The sequence below is a fragment of the Calonectris borealis genome, chromosome 19 (genome assembly GCF_964195595.1).
Source record: "Calonectris borealis chromosome 19, bCalBor7.hap1.2, whole genome shotgun sequence".
NCBI lineage: Eukaryota > Metazoa > Chordata > Aves > Procellariiformes > Procellariidae > Calonectris > Calonectris borealis.
Window position 1 is genome coordinate 3999594 of NC_134330.1, and position 19187 is coordinate 4018780.

A 19187-nucleotide genomic window follows, 5' to 3' on the forward strand; every position below is an offset into this window, starting at 1 on the left:
GTATGAGCGTGAAGATTGTACAGCCACAATCATACAAACTAAAATGGATAAAAAGTGACAGTTCCACTCCTTTAAAGAAAAATAAAACCTTTAAGAAAATTTTATTAATAACGGTACTGAGACCACTGAGACCTTTCTAGGTCAACTAAATGCCACAGAATTGGCACCACAGTAAGTATCACGTCTCCATCCACAGTTGAGGCCACTAAATTGTTGCCAGTGACATGTAGCAACAAAATTCAGCGCGGTAACTTGTCCTTGCTGGATGCAGCAAAGGAAGATTGCGTTTGTATGCCTTGGCACTCAAACTTACCACAAAGCAGAAGTTTTCCTTCATTCCAGTTAGTCATTTCGCATTACGCAAACATACCCAGAACAACTGCACCAAACTGCCTTTCCTCACAGCGGGAGCAGAGCAGCCGCGAGTATTACCCCATTTCTTTCAATGGGCCACTCAAACCCTGTGCTCTTTGCTGCTTTCTCTCAAGATAGCGAGCTCGGGCATCCAGAATTGCTTGATCATCATTCCTTCTCTCCATCTTCTTTGCAGAGTTGTCTGTGACTCTTTCTGAGGAGAGAGAGAAATATACTCTTGTGTGTCAAAAAAAAAAAACACAAACAAAAAACCCACAGCATTACAATTCCTCCTATTTGTAAAATACCCAAAAACGCGCACCAGAATCTCAAATGTTTTTCAAGACCCAGTCAGTCATTTGAATGACGTCCAGAGAGGACAGACTGTACCACAGCGGGGAAGGGAAAAAAAAAATTAAAAAAATCATGCCTTAACTCCCATGTCAATATTTGCAGCTGGGCTCATCTCGTCCCTAAATGTGTATCTTGCTTTTTATTGTAACAGATACTATGCATCTTATGTTCTATGCACCCTTTTCTTCTCTAAATTACACATCTCAAACTTGGGCTTAGGCAGAAGAGGGACAGCACTGGGAGCAGGAAAAAAAAAGGTTAGAATGAACTACCTTTATAAATTTCCAGAGGTAGGAGGAAGAGGGAGGATAACATACAGATAAAGGAGTGGGAAAAGCCAATACTCCAGATCAGACACCATTAGAAATGCACAATCTCCCACTAAGCTGAGACCTTGAGAGTGCTTCTCCCAGAAGGAAAGAAAAGCAGAAAATATTTTCAGTTTAAAGTAAAATTTTAAATAATAATAATAAAAAAAAAAAAATCATTCAAAGACGCTGAGAGCCTAAGTATTGTGTGAATGAAGCAGCTACTGCAGCCTGTTCCCAGGGCTCTGGGACTGGGCACCAGATTCTCTGATATGCAGAAGGAGCTTTAATCAGCATTCACTCTTGGAATATTTGTAATTATTCTGTCTTGGAGTCAAATAATAGTTCAGCTCATGCTGCAGCCTTTCCTTTCATTGGGCACTAATTAAACCTTGGTCAGCTATTCAGCCACCTATTTTTATGACGCTCCCAGAAATACACCACCTGTAAGATCAGTATTAATCTCAAATTAATTTACAACTGCCTGGTGAAGTCAACAAGTTAAGGCGGACAAAGAGAACAAACCTCAGCTTCTTGGAGTTCAGGTAAATAGATGAGGCTCCTCTGTGTTATCCAGTAATGCAAATATCCTTTCCAGCAAATTTATAAACAAATCCAATCCATGTTTTTATGATTTAAAATGGTTGTTTTATACAATAACGCAGGACAGAAAGAGACACTGTCTGAGCACAGGAGTCTACATTTTTTCCATTGTTAAGGAAACTGAAGAGAATCTATATTGCCAGTGCCTGTACTGTATATTAAATTAATGTTTGGAAGGGTCAGCTCAGGAGTAAAGAGGCCCTTTGAATACTTGGCTGCTTTACAAAACCTGCTGACAGAAGAATTCAAAGAATGTCAAGCAGCCAGATCAGTTAGCAGGCACCAGTTTTAATTAAAACTGACAATTTATTCAAACATACGGCATTAAATTCGCTGTCAGAATGAGACATTCACCAAAATGTGATACTTGTTCCTCTGTGGTTTTCTTGTTTGTTTGTTTTGGTTTTTTTCTTATAGCCCTTAGGACTTCTCTCTCTCAGGACAGTGTTATTTTGGGTGTCTATGGCTAGACACCCTTTGCAAACTTACATAATGGTCAGACTCAAAATACTTTTATTCAACTCTGTGTTAAAGTTCTGCTCCTGTCAGCTACAGTAAACCAAAAGAAAGGGGGAGCATGGCAAGAACCAGTAGACAAACCCCACTACAGGCACTGCCAAGGCAGAAAAATAGGGATTGCAGAGCCGTAGTAAGACAAGAAAACAACTAGAGCTACACATCAAATATGTTAAGCACATCCAGATCACCACCTACTAGTCCAGAATGCATTCAGCGACATAATATACACACACACGTCCACAACCACCAAGAAAACTACACGCACCATAGATATGGACTAGTAACGTGCTTACCATACTGCCTTTTAAGGTCCTCCTTATGTTTCCACTTGGTTATTTCCTCTTCAGTTACTTCTTCCCGTGCCACACTGCTCAGTTCATATGCATCGATTTGATGCAGTCTAGGCAACAAGTCTTTGACCCATTCATAGCGAACAGGACACACTGTCCGGACATAGATTTTGGATGTCACTGTGACATCATGGAAGATAATCCACTCGAGGCGAGTCTCCTGATTACATAGCTGAAAAATTAAAATATTATTTCAGAACTGATAAAAAAAAAAATTTGTTTCTAGAGCACCCTCCATTGGAATATCTTCCAATGCTTCAGATGCAAGAATGAGATAAAGCTGCCATTAGCTGATCCTAAATTTTCAGACAGGGAAACTGAGGCATAATGACCTGCTTAGAATGGCCCAGGAAATCCAAAGAGCTAGACAGAAAGCTCAGTCTATGTCACACTTGTTTCAGAAGCCAAACATTTACCAAATTTGAAGAAGTGAGGCTCTTCCCCACTCTCAAAATGAACACTGCAACAGTGCTTCTCCTGCCGATAAATTAGCACAAATCAAACAGAAGAGGAAGAATTTACAGGGACCTGCTTCTTAGTCCTTTTATAGATCCTGTGCTACTTTACTAACAGAATTTGGTAACTTACTGTAGATGAAGGATGGATATAAACTATGCTGCCATGTCCGTCCATTGTGCAGAATGTCCTGGCTGCAGATCTGAGAGGTTTGTGGGGAAAAAAAAAAAAAAATGAAACATACTTTGCTGTGATTAAACAGCAACCCTAACTAAGCAAATCATCAGCAGCATAGAAGAAAATACTAAAATATATAAGCAGGGGAAGATCCTTCCAGAATTAATCTGTAAAAAAAAATGAGGAATAAGATATGTCTGTCTAATTTACCACAGTAACACTGCAGATAGAACAACACAATAATAAACCATGTTCGGGATTTAAGTCTTTGACAGCCATGATAATTGGACATTTCCAAGCCCTTTAGTTTAATATCTGGAACTACTCATTAGCTTGCAAGTTCATTTCACAGACAGAAAAACTACTATTCCAAGGATGTAAGCACCTTCCCCAGGAACGTTATAAGAGTCAAAAGCAGAGTACCCACCAGGCTTCCAGCCCTGTGCAGAAACACCACCTTCAGCTGCAATTGCTCCTTTGCTACTTTTAACAATATGCAGCCTTACTATTCTGTTCCAATGTGCAGCTACACCTTTAAAGAATACGCATAACATCTTTTCCATTCAATTCTCCAAATTTTATTACTTACCTCCTAGCTACGTTAATAAAGTATCCTGCACATAGACATCTTCTTAGAATTTCAGTTCTGGAGCCTTCAAATGTCTCTTTAGGGAAGTCTGGCAGCTATGTAAAGAAAAAAACAACATGAATCAGGATCTTTCCTAAAAAAAAAGTGGCTATACGCACTCCATTCCATGGATTTTAAACTCTGGGTTTCTCAGCCTACGGAAACCATGAGGAAAGGAGGAAAACCCTCCTTCTTGCTTGTTACCACCATCATACCTGTTAGTTACACAAGCTACAGCAAGGATGCTCTAATAAATATTTAAGTGGATTAGTTTCTACTGGAGAAAGGCAGCAGCCATCTGGCAAAGGCTCAGTAGTCCAGTATGTGTCTTAAATATAAACTTACATAACTCAATCATATATAAAATTTATATTTTTTACCTGTTTCAGTTTATTGATTATTTCCCGAAGTTGTTTTTCCACACTAAAAGCAGATTTTAAAGCTCTCCAATGGATCCAGTATTTCTGGCACCAAGCTGAAGGAGACTTGCTGAGAACAGAAATACTTGTATTATAAAGAAGCCCTTTGTAAGCTGAAGGCAGAAAGTTGCCTCTATTTTTTGTTATGGTCGTACAAAGAAGGCAACCTACACAGCCAGATACTTTGTAAGTTTAAATAATAAGTGTCTTGACAGAAATTTCAGATCACAGTAAGGAATAGATCTGCAATTAGGTATGAGTACATACATGTGCATATATGCAATATATTTTAAAAACCGTCAGCAGCTCGGAGTTATGAGCAATGCAAAACCACTTACTGTAAGGAATCATTTTATACCTTGCTTTGCACTGTTCAAAAATATTTAAGAGGGTTGCAAAGTCATTGCACCCTCCCACTTGTGAGGAAAGCTCCTGGTGTTGAAGTTCTGCCTCCTTTTGCTTCTGAGGATCACCTGAGGAAGTAAGTTGTATCTCAATTCAACAAAGTACTTTTTATTTATCACTCCTACTTAATTTTCTATTAGTATCTCTCCAAGGTGTGTTTGAGTGTCTTGGCTCTTTATTCATGTTATTTTTAGATTTGTCTCTCCTCCACATCCATAGCTGCATTTACAGTTCTTCCTCCTTCCACTACTGCTGAACGAGAATACGTAGATGCTATTAAATCTGTGATTAATCTCACCAGTCAGCACTAGAGATGAAGACTTCTAGACTCTTAGAAAGAAGGGTTCTACATATTTCTCTCTCGCAATCAATTCAGATGCCGACATGGGAAGATAAAGGAACAGCGACCTTAAACAAATAGCCCACAGGGATCAAGTGAAAGTTTTGCCCTGAGAGAAAAACCAAGACTGTCAAAACCACCCCATCATAGCACCATCTAATCTATTTAACCCAGCTTTTGTCCTAGTACTCAAGTGCCATAGTAATGGAGGTCTTAAAATAAATAAGAGTCAAGAAAAAATGCGATCTGTGAGTTTAGTGGGAATTCACCTTCACTAAATGCTGGGAATGTACTAGGCAAAAGCAACATTTCCAAAGTGTTATTTAAAGTTTTAAATACCCAAAGAATTTCTTCCCCAGCGCAACCTATTCCCTTTAGTAGAGAGCGATATGGCTGCAAAGGCCAATGCATTGCATTACTGCTGTACTGCAGACAATGTCGGAAGTTTGTGGCTCTTAAAAGTAACACCGATGAAGTAAGGAGGCCTGTTCGTATACATACTGCACATGAGCAAGTGCCTTCAGGATGGGAGCCTCTGTGTTTGCGACCTAATGTATAGGGTTGTTGAGAGTAACGAACGTGTGTGCATTAGCTAGCTGAACAGATAGCAATGGCATACTGCCAGATGGAGGATGGGAAAGCAAACGCACATTTGTGGGAATGCGAAAGAAAGACCCCAGAGCGGAATCCAGGCTATCAGTACTGTCAGCAGTATCTTTAGCTGTTGCACTAACGGGCTCGGTTAATAGACTACAGAGATAACTGGACAAGAGCCAATGAGTGACTAGAAAGGACAAAGGTCTCCCACAAAGACTGTGCTACATATAAAGACTATATGTAGCACAGCTGGGGGGGGAAGGCGGGGGCAGACAGGAAGGGAAAGGAGATAGGAAGGAGGACATGGGAGACCGAGTTTAGCACTAGTGAGAGGTGCTAGCTTGGAACCACAGCAAAATTACATTTTCCATTTAGAAAAACACTGGAAGTGGAGGCAGTGACAAGCTGAGCTTCTCACAGTAACTTAAAAGGTCTATTTGGTTAAATAGAGTTATTGAACAGAAAAGCCAATCCAGAGGTGACCCCACTTGTTAAAAACAAATTAATCAGTCCCTGTTGGCTGTACTTAGACCAACAGCAAAACATCTGCTGTGGTGCGTTCTGGTTTTCTGATGGGCTTTTTTTTTTTTCCCCCTTTTTCCTTGTGTAACACAGTTTTCCCCCTTATGACCTCTCAGCAATCCACTTATTTACTCATATGTTGCTTTACAGCTCACAGCCTTGGGACAAATGCAACCCAATTCCATGCTATTTTGAAGTCTTTGGAACAGTGGTTGTCTAATTCCTAGCGTGCAATGTGCTCCGACTCCAAGACCACAGGAAGTTGTAAAATACAGGCAAAGTGCCATTGTAGATTTGTCCTAATCTTACCATTCTTCCCTACAGATCTGCTACGATGTACTCCGGCATTGCACTTGAGGAATCTTCCTCACACTGCAATGTAAAGGTTATCTAAAGCATTAGTTTATGGTAAATATTTATGTCTCCCACCAGTGTTGGGCCCAACTAAGGAGACCAGCTTGCTCCTTGGCAGGAGTATCCTTACGCTCAAGTAAAGGCTTGTGTAACATTGTTCAAAATACAGAATCAGTTCCCACTCTATAACCTTGAGATACACCTCTAAGATACTGTGGCCTCACAAACTATGAGCACAGAAAACTGCTGAGAGCAAAAAAAACCCACGGAGGGTAGCTGAAGAAAAGGTCTCCAGGTGAAGCAGCATGTGCTGCCTAACCACCGCCTGAGATGTCCCTGTCCAAGCAGAATTCCCCACCCACCCAAGGCTGCTTTGGGATAAGGGGCTCCCTACCTGGACGAATGAAGACATTTTCCACAGACAACATGGCTGCTATAGGAAGCAGCAGATCTTCACAGTCAAGAGAAGCAGCTTTTATGACAGCACAGGTCAGGTTGGGAGGGAGGGGAAACTGCACCAGGAATTCACCCAGTCTTGTCACGTGGCCTCTCCTTATTCCAGGAAAAAGATTCAAATACCAGATTCAACAAAACTATGTTTAAATGTAGATCGGAACATGCACACACAATGTCAGCCACCATATACTGATATAAAGCATGAAAGAAGCATTTCCCCCCGGACTGTTGTAGCACTGCAGTCTGTGTGTGCCCAGACAGGTGCTGGAGACACGAAGCAAGTGTCACTAGCAGAAGAACGTTTTACCTTTCTCCAGTTTGCTTACGCCTGCTTCATGGCAGGCAAAGCCAGCTTTTTAAGTGTATCAGATGCTTAAGATTAAGATATATTTTTTTTGCAAGAAGAATTCCTGGAAGCTTAGGATAAGATCTCGCTTCCTGTCTTGAGTTCTTGGATGGGCCTCACAGCTAGTGCCTAAGCACCTTCGTCACAACGGTCTGGAATCTGCTATTAGCAACTACAGCACAGAGAGTTGAGGTAATTTGGCTGACATCACTCAGGAACTCCAGGACAATGTGGAGAAATTAAACTGTATCTCTCAAGTCCTAAGCCATGCTCTAACCATAGTTTTACAGAGAGTATATTAAAACCCAGTAGTTAACTTCCTGGTCTAAGGAGGAAACGTACTCTACTGCTGGGGGGAAGTCCTTTAGTCCACATGAACAACTCACTAACACCAGTTAAACCATTCTATTTTAAGTTCTTGTAGTGACTACACCCCTTTATTTTTTACCTGTCAATAGCATCACACTGGTAAAGTTCCTTGAGAGCTTCTAAAATATGCCTTTCTTCAGGACGGTCCAAATAGGGAAATCTATAGTAAAAAATGAAATAAAAAAATCTCACTGTTCAGACTCAGTATAGCTTTGTTAGTTTTCATATTTATTAAAATACTTTTGTAACCTTCTCATACAGGTTTCTGACCAAAGTGCACATAAACATCTTCAGTATACAGGTGTGTTACTATATATACAGCCTCATGCTGAAGAATTACGATGGCAGATCCCAGCACATGCAAAGATGAACTATATTTTCTGCACATGTATGGTCCGAAAATTGATTGGGATATAAACAGCAGTACTTTAAAAGAACACTATTAACTATTTAATTTTGGAGATAAGGACTTAGTTTTGGCAGAACCTCAAACTGAACTTGAGCTCAGGATCCAATCTGGCATTAAAGACAGGAGAACAGCAGAAAAGCTGACTGTACCAAAGTGTGACAGTTGGCCGGGGACCTAATCCTGCCTCCTGCCAACAGGCTGTTGGTGCCTGTGCTGCCTGGCTGCTGAGACTCAGGAAGAAAATGATAATCCCCCCCTCCATGGAGGTTACCTTATGACATCATGCACAGAAAGGCACTTCAAGGTCAGGATCACAGATGTCAGACTGGTTCTCTTGATCTCTGGGACCGTGTGATCAGGCATGCATTGCTCCCAGAATTCCTTACTGTATAGCCAATAGCTTTTTCCGGATGATGTCCTGCCAGCTCGGCCAGCTCGTTGCCTTGCTTCACTCCTGCCAAAACAGAAAGACATGGAAAAAAAATCCAAACTCTTGATCCCTTCTGTTATTATCCAAAAAAGCACACTGTAGTTATGATAAGTAATAGCAATTTCTATGCTTGTAGATGAGAGATGTATTATACTGCGCAGCAACTGAGAAAACCAGCTATACAAGAACCAGCAGAATGAAGAAGCATTTCCGTGCAAGGGAAGATTTTTTTAAACTTCTCTGAATCAGGCTGTTGTATTCAGCAAACACATGTGAGCCGCTGTTCAGACTACAGGCAATGCATTGTCAGTTCCTTCTTAATGCCTCTAACTTACAGCAAATTATATGTCCTGAACCACTTTCTATTTAGCAGCAAACAAAATGGCTTTAAATTACGGAGCCTCAAAGCCGCTCCCTGCCCCTCTTTATTTTTAAAAAGATCAACCGATACACAGTATTATCAGAGCAACTCCCAGAAACACCAAGCAAATGACCTTTTGAAGACTTACTTTGAAATGGGAACCACCTCCAGTATGTCCAAGCCAACTCGGGGGTTATGATTCAACTGCTTCACAAATCCACTATCTACTACATACCTGAAAAAGATTCATACTCTGTCAGAGACGAAAACAACAGAGGTCTCAGTAGACAGACAGGTAAGTGCCACATGCGTATGATCAAAGCAAGAACACGTTTACCCTACAATTGCTGCAAACAGGTAGTTGCACTTTGCTAGTCAACTGCAGCGCTACAATGGTTCAGTCTACAGGATGTTACAGATAATATCTCCTCACTCCCAAGGAAATTACGCCCATTTAATGGAGCTGAGATTTGATTTCAAATTAGGGTCCAACAATATTAGTCATCTGTAAGACTATATAATAGTATCAAGGGGTTTTTTTATTCACTACACACACAAAAAAGGCAACAGGTAGTTATTGGGCAGGTATACTAGCGGAAGGAAGTCAGATGCATTTTTCCAAATCTAGTAGAATTTTCTGAATTATTCCCTCTGTTACAGCTTTTATGAAGGACAGGAAACAGTACCTGACTCCTTCAATTGTCAGCGATGTTGCAGCAATGTTTGTGGATACTACACATTTTCTAATGCCCGTGGGAGCTGGCAAAAATATGCTTTTCTGTTGATCTAAAATGACAGGTAGTCGGTCAAACAATCTGTTATGTTACAATGCTCTGATTTCAAACCACATCTCTAATACTGTGCAAACTTACTCAAATGCTTAGTGAAAGTCATTTGAATGAAATTAGAAAGTGAATCACATAACATTCTAAAATACAGATTCAGTATTATTTTAGCATATGTCAGAAATCGGAGAATATCTTCTTTATTGCTTGCATATTCACGAAGATTTTGAGATCAAGAAAGGCCAACTCTCCCAGATGTTTCCTAACCCAGAGTTGGGAAAAACAAACAAGATGTCTGGTCTTAATAGAATGTTCATGAAGGATTTGAAGGGTTTTAACAATCAGAGCAAATGAAGGTGAACATGAAAAGGTTTAGTTAAACGCCCCATGTTTCCAGCAAATCTTCTTTTAACACGTAACAAAGCAGCATATGCAGTTTTGATTAATTCATTTGGCTTTCCAAGGAACAAAAAAAGGGAGGTCGAAATTCAACTTTCCCCTGAAGTTTTCTCACTTACTATATTTGAAAACTATAAAGATCTCTTTAAGGAAAATTCTCTCTTGTGTATTTAAAAATATTCAAGTACAATGGTCTCTGAGAAACTACCACAAAAGGGGGGGGGGGGGGGCGGAAATTACTCTCAGTCAGGAATCTAATACCTATCATGGAGTAAGGAAGAAGCTATACCTTTCTTTAATGTAACTTTTCATTTTGCTCTTTCAAGAAGGTAAAACTTTTGCTCCCTCTCTGCAGATCGTTACCAGATCTTTCCTCTCAGCAGCACTTCCAGACGGAAATTGCTGTCCTGCTCTTCTGAACACTTATTCAGCCTCTTGGCATTCTACATACCGCACCCACATATTTAAACATCGCACTCACGTTCATCTGAAAATACAGTGTCTGTGTTCAGTAAAGGTCAAAGGGTCTTTGTTTTTAACTCTTTGAAACTAACTGTGGTATTCCTGCCAAATAAAACATACTGACTCATTCTGATAACCTGTACTTTTCTATATTGTGTAACACTGTACTACTTTATCTTCCCTTACAGGTCTACTCTCATCACCAAAAACCTACTGGCTATACCTTTTCCATATAAAATAAAATGTGAGGGCCTAAATAAGACATCTGAACTTTCAGTTACACAATATCCCCTTCCTAAGCTGGAGACGTTGATGCCATGTGAAGCCGTTTCCAGTGGATATGACTTTTAGCTGGAGGCTTCTGTGCAAGTACAGAGAAGGCTGAAGTTTGGTTAGTTTATGAACACCACAAAAAAACCCATAGTGTTACAGTATTGTAACAAATGGGTTAATGAATGCCATTTTTTCCAATCGCAATAGAAATATTTGAGTAGGATACTGTTTATAACAAATCTCGCAGTTAACGTTTGTGTGAATTAAGTTTTATATGACATTATATGCTCTTACCTGTTGACATTGACCCATACAATGGTAAGATAAGCAGGCCTTCAACAGACCGATCATGTACTTCGTACCGGTAATCAATAGATTCTGCTTTCTTGAAAAGTAAGTCGCAAGCTCTTTCTATCTCAATTTGACCTAAAACACATACAAGAGCATTTAAGTGACCTATGTAGCTACAACTCTGCCTTCCTAGTTTGCAACATCTTTAAACAAGACTGGTTTGCCAAGAGTCATCAACACCATTACAAGAAGGAAGTAATATTTCTAAGAGTTAGTTTAGAAGGTGACATCCAGTCTTTCCACAGTGCCTCTCACCAAGGCTTTTCCTTAAAAGGTGGCTGCATAAGTGCCTGGCCCATACACTGATGTAGGGTTTTGCAGCTAAAGAATTCCCCCTTCCTGAATTAATACACAGACAATACAAAGAGAGTAAACTCGGCACAGGAAGAAAAGAGCATATACAAATTTCGAAGTTACTGTTTTTCTTATCTGACCTCATAGCCATGGATATACCTAAACATGCTCTGAAAACTATCACTTCACAGGACTATGTGTGTCAACCTGCAACTCTCCCTTCTCTACTTACTGCTCTGTGACAAACTAGACAGTCATTGGAAGGATGTACTGTTTGGCTGGCAATGCCACGCTTCACCTGGAATAACCATCAGTTGTTGAAAGAAAAATTCTCACCTGTCAGGAAAACCAAGATGTCGCCTTCTGGTTCGTTTAAGTGGATATCCAATGTCACTTTTACAGCCTGAAACAAACAAGCCAATAACAGCTGGAATCTCACTTACTCTTTCTAAAACTCATGGTACTAACTAGTTCTTCCCAATACCCTGCAGAGATGCTAAGAACACAGCAATACAGCCGCTAATTCTTGTAGTCTTTCATGATGATAGTCACACCAAAAACAGAGAACACAACATAGAAACAAAGTAAAACGGGCCAGACCTCTGTAACATACGCAGAGCTGCCTACGTCCCTTGGGCTGAGCAGGTTGCAGAATATCTCCTTGACGGGATAACTTCTTCCCGGAATATGCAGCACTGAACAGTGTCCAAAGAATTCCGAGAGCTTGTCTACCTCCAGGGTGGCAGACATCACCACCACTTTCATGGCTGTCTTCCTGTTTGGTGGTTTCTTCTGTAGAAATAGTTTCTTCAGCAAACCAAACAAGATATCCTAACAGAAAAATAGACACAACTTATATCAGTACCCCGCTTTTCTTACAAGTGTCTGATGAACTTGGAAGGGACTGATTTTATCCCACTGATATAGTGAAGACAGAAAATCACATCTTCATGGCCTAAGCACTCAGAAGAATACATACACTTACCCTGGTTGTCTTGTAAGAATGCTAACTGGTTTCTAGAATTTAATTAATTTTTTATCAGCTCTTCTCACAGCCTATAAACAGAATCAGTGTAACTTAAAATCCTTTGCTTTCCATTTTTATACTCTCATGCTCAAGTCATTTGCAAGCAGTTACCTCAGACCCATTTTAAAAAGTCATCACCTTTGTCCAGTGTACGTTACCTGACTGAGTGTGCACCCTCTTCTGTTGTACTACTTATTGTTACGACTTCCACAAGTTTATTTTACTCTGCAGTGCTCTGGATTAAAAATCTGCTCCTTTTAGTTAGATGCAGGTGATGGAGCAGTAACTTCTTACTAGCTCAACTACTTGCAATACCCTCGGATGCTTGAGGGCAGAACTGGGATTCAGAAAGCATCTTCCCTTTTTCCCAGTTGGACTGCTAGATTGTTTGCTGGACTGTTAGGTTGTTTGACACACAACACAATCTCTTGAGGACTGAGTGACTTGAGTCTCACTTTGCTTGCCACAGAAGGGTCAGAGTGACATTTGATAGCTTTTGGTACTTAGGTCAGTCTAGATACTTTCATGATCCCAAAAGCCATAATCTCTTTGCACAGTCATATACACACCCTAAAAACATTAGGCCTTAGAGCGAGAGAGATGTTTCAGGGTTTTGTTTGTGTGTGTTTTTTTTTTAAATTAGGATTCTAGAAAGTTCGTGTTCACTGTGCTGGCTTCAAACGCCTGGAAATTTTGGAAAAGTATCCAATAGCCACCCAAGTGTTAACTGCTTTCAAATAGTTAAAACAGTCGCAACAACAGCGACAACAATTCCAACAGGATTACAGACCGCATTTTATTTTCAGATTATGCGGCATGTAATAAATGAAGCAGCAATTCTATGGTCTTAGGACAGCAAAAGGATAAAGCACATCCATGGGAAGTCAGCCAAAATCCTCGGAGATTGTGCAGAAATGAAAGAAAGGTATAAGTAGAGCTCAGTAAAGGAGAAATAGTGACCCAAAAGGACAGATATAAGGTGACACTCACAGTGCTGAGGCTCCGCTCATGGGCTTCATCCAAAATGATGATACTGTACTTGCTGAGAACAGGGTCTGCCAATATTTGCCTCAATAAGCAGCCATCGGTCATATACCTGATGGCAGTATCCTGAAAGGTTTAATTAGACATTCAGCTGTTATCCTAGATTTTTACTTCAAAGTAAACACTTCTGCATAGATCACATAATTGTCCACACACACCGAGATTGCATCACAGGTGCTTATGCACCGCATCACAGATGCTTGGCAATGTTTCACTTGTAAGGTGCTCAAAAACCTCGATCAAATGAGTTACGTGATACATACAACTGCATCGTCACCACAGCTGGGACAGACCTTCTGCATGCAAAACCCCAGGAGAGGCAACTGGGCTGTGCCACTCCACAGAGGCCCGCAAGCAAAAAACCCAGCCGCTGCCCACGGACACCACCACACCCTGCCATGACACCACCTGCGGGAACACAGCCCTCAGAGCCCTACCTCGGTGGTGCAGTCATCGAAGCGGACCTGGTACCCGACGAGGCTCCCCAGCGAACAGCCCATCTCCTCGGCCACCCGCTGCGCCACCGAGATGGTGGCAACGCGCCGGGGCTGGGTGACGCCGATGGCCCCGTGCTTGGCGAGGCCTATGGGAGGGACGGGGGAGAACAGGGACAGAGTTGTGCTGCTCAGAGTCAGTTTATACACAAGTACCTACACAAGATACCTATGGTCACAGGTTTTTAGCTTAAAAGGTTTAATCAGGCCACCTCCGCCCACCACAGGCACAGCGCAGCCTGAAGCCGCGTCCCCCCCGCGAAGGACGATTTATCAGTGCTTATTTCCCACGTTTCGGGGCCGAGGCCGCAGAGCAGAGGCGGCTCTTGGGGGTCTCCCCCCTGCCCGGCCGTTACCTGCCTCGAAGAGGTACTTGGGCAGCTGCGTGCTTTTGCCGCTGCCCGTCTCGCCGGTGACGATGAGGAAGGGCCGCTCCCTCACGGCCTCCACCAGGGCCCGGCGGTACCGGCGGATGGGCAGGGCGGCGCCCTCCATGGCGGCTGAGGAGGCCCGCGCTGAGGAGGCGGCGGCCGCGGGGCGCGGCGGCCGCCCTGCCAGGTACGACCACCCCCCCCTCACGTGACCTGACGCGCAAGCGGCGCCGGCGCGCGCGCCGATGACATCCGCTGTTTACGCACGCCTAACGGCAGGGGCGGATCTCTACGCCCCGCCTCCTCACGAAGCCCCGCCCCATGAAGCCCCGCCCCTCCGGGCAGGCCCCGCCCCCGACTTCTCCTCAGCCCTCTGCCCCGGGCAGCAGCTCCCCCCTGGTTAGCCAAAACCGTTATTTTTTTCCCCAAATCTGCTGCAGTTTTTCACAGTGGCACTTGTTCCTTCCCGAGGGACGTTGCCAGCGCAGGGAAACCCAGCGGCACCTCTCCCCGTGCCGCCCCGGCGCTCGCTCTGGCCGGCCCGGGCCCAGGCGCAGGCCGCTGGGGCCCAGCGCCTCAGCCCCTCCAGGCCTGGCGTCAAATCAAACTGCTCGCGGGTGACGGAACCGGTGGTTCCTCTCAACAGGTAAACAGCCCCCCACCATCGGCACAGTGCGAGGAAGAGACACGATGGGAGGAAAACGGCTCCACAAAATCAGGTGTCTCTGCCATTTACCACACCGGGGATGCTCGGATCTGCCGCCCGAGGCCTGACCGAAGGCCTCGGCTTTCTGGCAACGCCTGTGAATTCACGTACGACCTGAAGGTGGCAAGCGATGTACGCTTAACGTGCAACCAGCCTGCAGTCCTGGTTCCCAACTTGTGCCCAACGGCTGCGACTAAATCCCCGTTTCTGCTTAAGCACAATTTTTGCGTTGTTTTGTCTGTACGTCATAACGTTTGTTTCCCTTACAAGTCCTGTTTATTTTAATGTTTCACCCTCCATTAGGCTATATCAGTGACAAGAACCACACAGTAAATTTGTCATCCTACCAGGACCGAATTTAGGCCACCTACTGACTCCAGTTATCACCAATCGCCTCAGTTTCTACCTCTGACAAATGGGAGGAATATTTGCCTACTGGCTCGGGCATCATGGTGGGGGCTGAGCCGGGAACGCTTGCAACGCACTCCGAAGCTTGGAAAACGTTACATCAGTCCCCGATGTTGCCAACCTCAGATACGTCTAACCTATAAATATTTGTTCAGTCTGTCTACAAACTGGCATTGTAAAATCACGGCACATAAGCTGTTTTTCTGCCCTTCCTTGCTAATGTAGCCAGAGAGAAGAGAACATTGCGGTAACTGTTTCATTACAGTACCGCAACTAGGAGAGAGACCTGCTATTAGCGTCTCTGGGTTTATTGCTTCGAGATGTTTGCAACAATCGGACAAAAAAAAAGACAAATCCCTTCTCCAAAGGTACACAAACTGTCCATCAGATGCTGGCAAATCATTTGCACATCGGTCTTTTTTGCAGCGTGCAGATTCCTGCTTCGAATAAAACTACAATATATAAATGTTCCACTTCTGTCTAAGGCTCTCCTGTAGCAATTACCTAAAATAACTTAAATGCTGCTCTATAAGCATGTCTAGCAGTAAGGTGACTATAACCAATCCATAGACCTGTTCACTTAGGTACATAGTGGAATGTGCCAACACACTGTATGTTGTTACATCCCTTTAGGAAAACGTATCATATTTATTGCCTCACGATGTACTAATGCCATGTTGCCACCAGTAACTCACACAGTTAATGGTGATCATATACACTCCTTTATTATTTCTTCTTGGAAACTTAAAACACACCCTCATTACACTTTTTGGTATACATTTACTAATAAGTATTTAACGGTTTTCATAAATACATATGTATGCATGAATGTATGCACACTTGCACATTCTGCTTGATTTTATTTAAATCACGTACTGCTTTTGGCAGCCATAGGGCTAGGTAAGGTTTTTCAATTTTCTTTTTTTGTCCTCCTAGCCTGGGAATAGCAGATTTGGTTTTAATCAACCTCTTTGCAGTCTTGAACTTTGTCCTCCTGGAATACAGTGCCATTCATTTAAGGATTTCCCTCTGTCTAATAAACATTAATGAATCACACTCTACAATTCCCTTGTGATCTTATCTCAGTTTCACAGATGGGGAAAACAGAAACAAATTAAGGGGTCTGCACACACCACAAATCAAAGGCAGAGCTGGGGGAAGAACCCAGTAATCCCAGCACAATTCCCTGCTCCAGTAACTCTGTAAAAATGCATTTCTACCCATGCAGCTGCCCTGGCAGTAACTGCGTTGCACAGGGCAGCATGGTTACTTTCAGGCTAGCCAGGAAGGCAGAAATTGCTCTTTTCCTAAGGTTTAGCTTTAGACATAACTGCAAATTCTCTGAGGTGATAGAGGGCTGTAGCTCTGCCAGCTTCCTGTACTGCATTATTCCTGAGGATGTCTTTTTTTCCCTCTGAGCAGAGGGTATCTTTTCTGATGAGCAGAGAGAGAGCGGGATATGGGGAATATTCCGGTCCCTGCTTGTGCACCACAGGTTTATCCATTTCCCAGAGGAGAGGCCTGACTTCCCGGGGAATTTTCTTGTCCTTGCTCCAGACAAAGTGGTCCGTTCCAAGACAAACACGGCATCCCTTGGTGCCTGTGAAGAAAACCACATCTATTAATTACATTGAGCCAGCGAAGACAGATAATTGTCTTGTGCCTGGAATCTCTAAGTAGGGCCACTTTCTAGAAGAAAGATCCCCGAGCTGTAATTTCAGTCCAGACAAACAGAATAAACCAGTGTTCCCCACGAGCTGCACTCCTGTCAGACGACCGGCAGTTTTTCTGATAGCCAGGATTTTTGTGGCTCTGGCTGTGAGTCATTATTGAAAAAGTGTTATTCTTAAAACAGAGGATGAGCGCTGTAGAAAGGAAGGTGTTAGACACAGCAAAAAACCAAAAGCCCTTTTATACCTCCGTCTGCTATCTTACAGTGCCTTGCTACAAAACATTTACAAATTGACAAGTTTTATTTCAAGTTTTGCTCCGCTTGTTAAGAATTGCTTCTTTTTGAAGACAGAATCAGATGCCTTAGCCTTTCTCCTGCATAATGAATAGATTTTCCTTGTGTTTAGCTCCATGGAAAACAACAATTTCTACGGTGCCGCCTTCTGCCGGGATGGTCAGGTTACTCATAACTGCATTCACAGGTTTCCGCTAAAAAAGGCTGCAGGAAATACAGCACCGGCAGCAATCTGCACTTCTGCTGGCTTAGCTTGGTTCGTTCAGCAGGTGGCAAGGGACAGCGTATGGCCGGATCCGGGCTAGGAACTGCTCTGCCAGAAAAAAATACCGGTGTTCCTGTGCTGGGAAAGGATTTGCAGTGTCAATCTACCCTGAGAGCACGTCTCAGCCGCAGCCTTGTGCATGGCACAGCCCCTGTAGAGGCTCCTCAGCCAGACCTCACTTAGCTACTGCTGGCACGAAGGATAACTGCTGCAGCAACTGCTCCTCCACCTGCAGTTGGCCAGACAACCCGCACGGCTGGCGCTGACGCCTGTGCCCTTACCCCTTCCCGAGCCAGCTGCTCCGAGGGGGCCGTAGCTTTGTCTGCACATGGCCACAGCCACGGACCTGACCCGCGCTGAATCACAGTTACAGATTCAGGTCTCTGTGCCCCAGTTCTGCAAACGCTTCTGCACAAACCTTATTGTATTCAGTAGAGGAGACCTGGCATACTGACTGAAAGCCTGAACTGCTGTTCTTAAGAGCCTGTTTTCTTTTGTCTTTAAAGTTGGTCTATGACGGGCTAGCAATTGATTTCGTTAATTTACCACCCTCACACGTACGCCTGCATCACCCTTTTTAAATTTAACTACAGTGTCAGATCTGCAGCTGTTTCTGCGGCCACGTAGATGAATGATTGCTGCTCCTGCCGGGTGCAAGTATGAATAAAAAGGTCGCGGGCTCGGGGGAGGATTAGGCTTTGGCTCAGCTGTTTGCATTCTCACACAGAACACAGTCCGTCCATCCGTCCGTCAGCCCGCACACACGAACCAGGCAGGTGAGGAGCTGAATGTTGGAAACAACTCAGTGACGCTCATACAAAGCCACTATCAAAGACGTGCACTCCCTGTGGTTTAAAAAAAGCTTTTACAGCAATCCTCCGAGCAGCCCTTGGATCAGTGAAATTATCTGTACAGAAATACAAATGCAGAACGGCATGGGAACAGTCTCCCCGGAGACTGGGGTAGGGTAGATTGGAGAACACCGAAACCTTTAAATGGTGCCTGAGATTTTCGTGTTAAAATGGAACATTTTCTGCCCACGCTTACCTAACAAGATGAAGGAAGGCAGCTACTCACATACACAGACTACTGAGAGCAATCAGGGCAAAAAAATCCACCAGGCATGGACCAGACCCATCTCCCTGGATCTCCACCTGAAGTATTTCACTAATTCAAGGCTTTTTGTACCTGCAGTAATGAAAGCTGATGGCTATTTTAAGACCTCACGCTTGCACTTCTGTTACAACCCATGGGAGGCTTCTAATCTATTTCTGTATATTAGACATAATTTCTCTTCTGACTTCCTTATCAAATGTGCAAAACAATCAATAATTCACTCAGGCTCTACATTCCCGTTAGAGTGCACCATGGCTGTGATTTAAATATATTTCTATGACTGTAAAATAAGCAGATATCCTAAACTACCCTGGAATTGTCCTCTTGTATGTGACAGCACCTCCTACCACCCAATTGTTTCTCCAATCGTTAAATCTAGGACAAAATACTACACTTTTGTTTTATATTAAGACCATAGAATAAAAGCAGCTGACGGCTTTCCCAGCCTCTGTCCTCACGGAGGGGAACG

At 43.2% G+C, this 19187-nt stretch overlaps 1 protein-coding gene across 2 annotated transcripts; it reads right to left on the bottom strand.

Annotated features, from left to right (window-relative positions):
• Nucleotides 1–70: 70 nt before the first annotated feature.
• DHX40 (DEAH-box helicase 40) lies at nucleotides 71–14459 on the bottom strand. Of its 2 annotated transcripts, XM_075168453.1 has the most exons (17): nucleotides 14243–14459; nucleotides 13830–13975; nucleotides 13339–13458; nucleotides 11922–12152; nucleotides 11658–11724; nucleotides 10971–11102; nucleotides 9444–9543; nucleotides 8906–8992; nucleotides 8238–8420; nucleotides 7637–7717; nucleotides 6781–6938; nucleotides 4527–4641; nucleotides 4130–4238; nucleotides 3711–3805; nucleotides 3077–3146; nucleotides 2432–2660; nucleotides 71–568 (listed from the first exon to the last, which is right to left on the bottom strand). In XM_075168453.1, the coding sequence occupies exons 1-17, from the start codon at nucleotides 14379–14381 to the stop codon at nucleotides 429–431; spliced, it is 2202 nt and encodes a 733-aa protein (XP_075024554.1). In that variant the 5' UTR covers nucleotides 14382–14459; the 3' UTR covers nucleotides 71–428. The 2 variants fall into 2 exon arrangements, 1 of the variants encoding a protein (XP_075024554.1); XR_012676560.1 differs by lacking the exon at nucleotides 3077–3146.
• Between the last annotated feature and the right edge of the window lie 4728 nt (nucleotides 14460–19187).

Coding starts and splice junctions, on each gene's coding strand:
- DHX40 (XM_075168453.1), bottom strand. CDS start 14,381: ATGGAGGGCGCCGCCCTGCCCATCCGCCGGTACCGCCGGGCCCTGGTG. Junction 11,725..11,921: donor GCTCTGCGTATGTTACAGAG/GTCTGGCCCGTT, acceptor TGTTTGTTTCAG/GCTGTAAAAGTGACATTGGA. Junction 2,661..3,076: donor ATATCCATCCTTCATCTACA/GTAAGTTACCAA, acceptor TTAATTTTTCAG/CTATGTAATCAGGAGACTCG.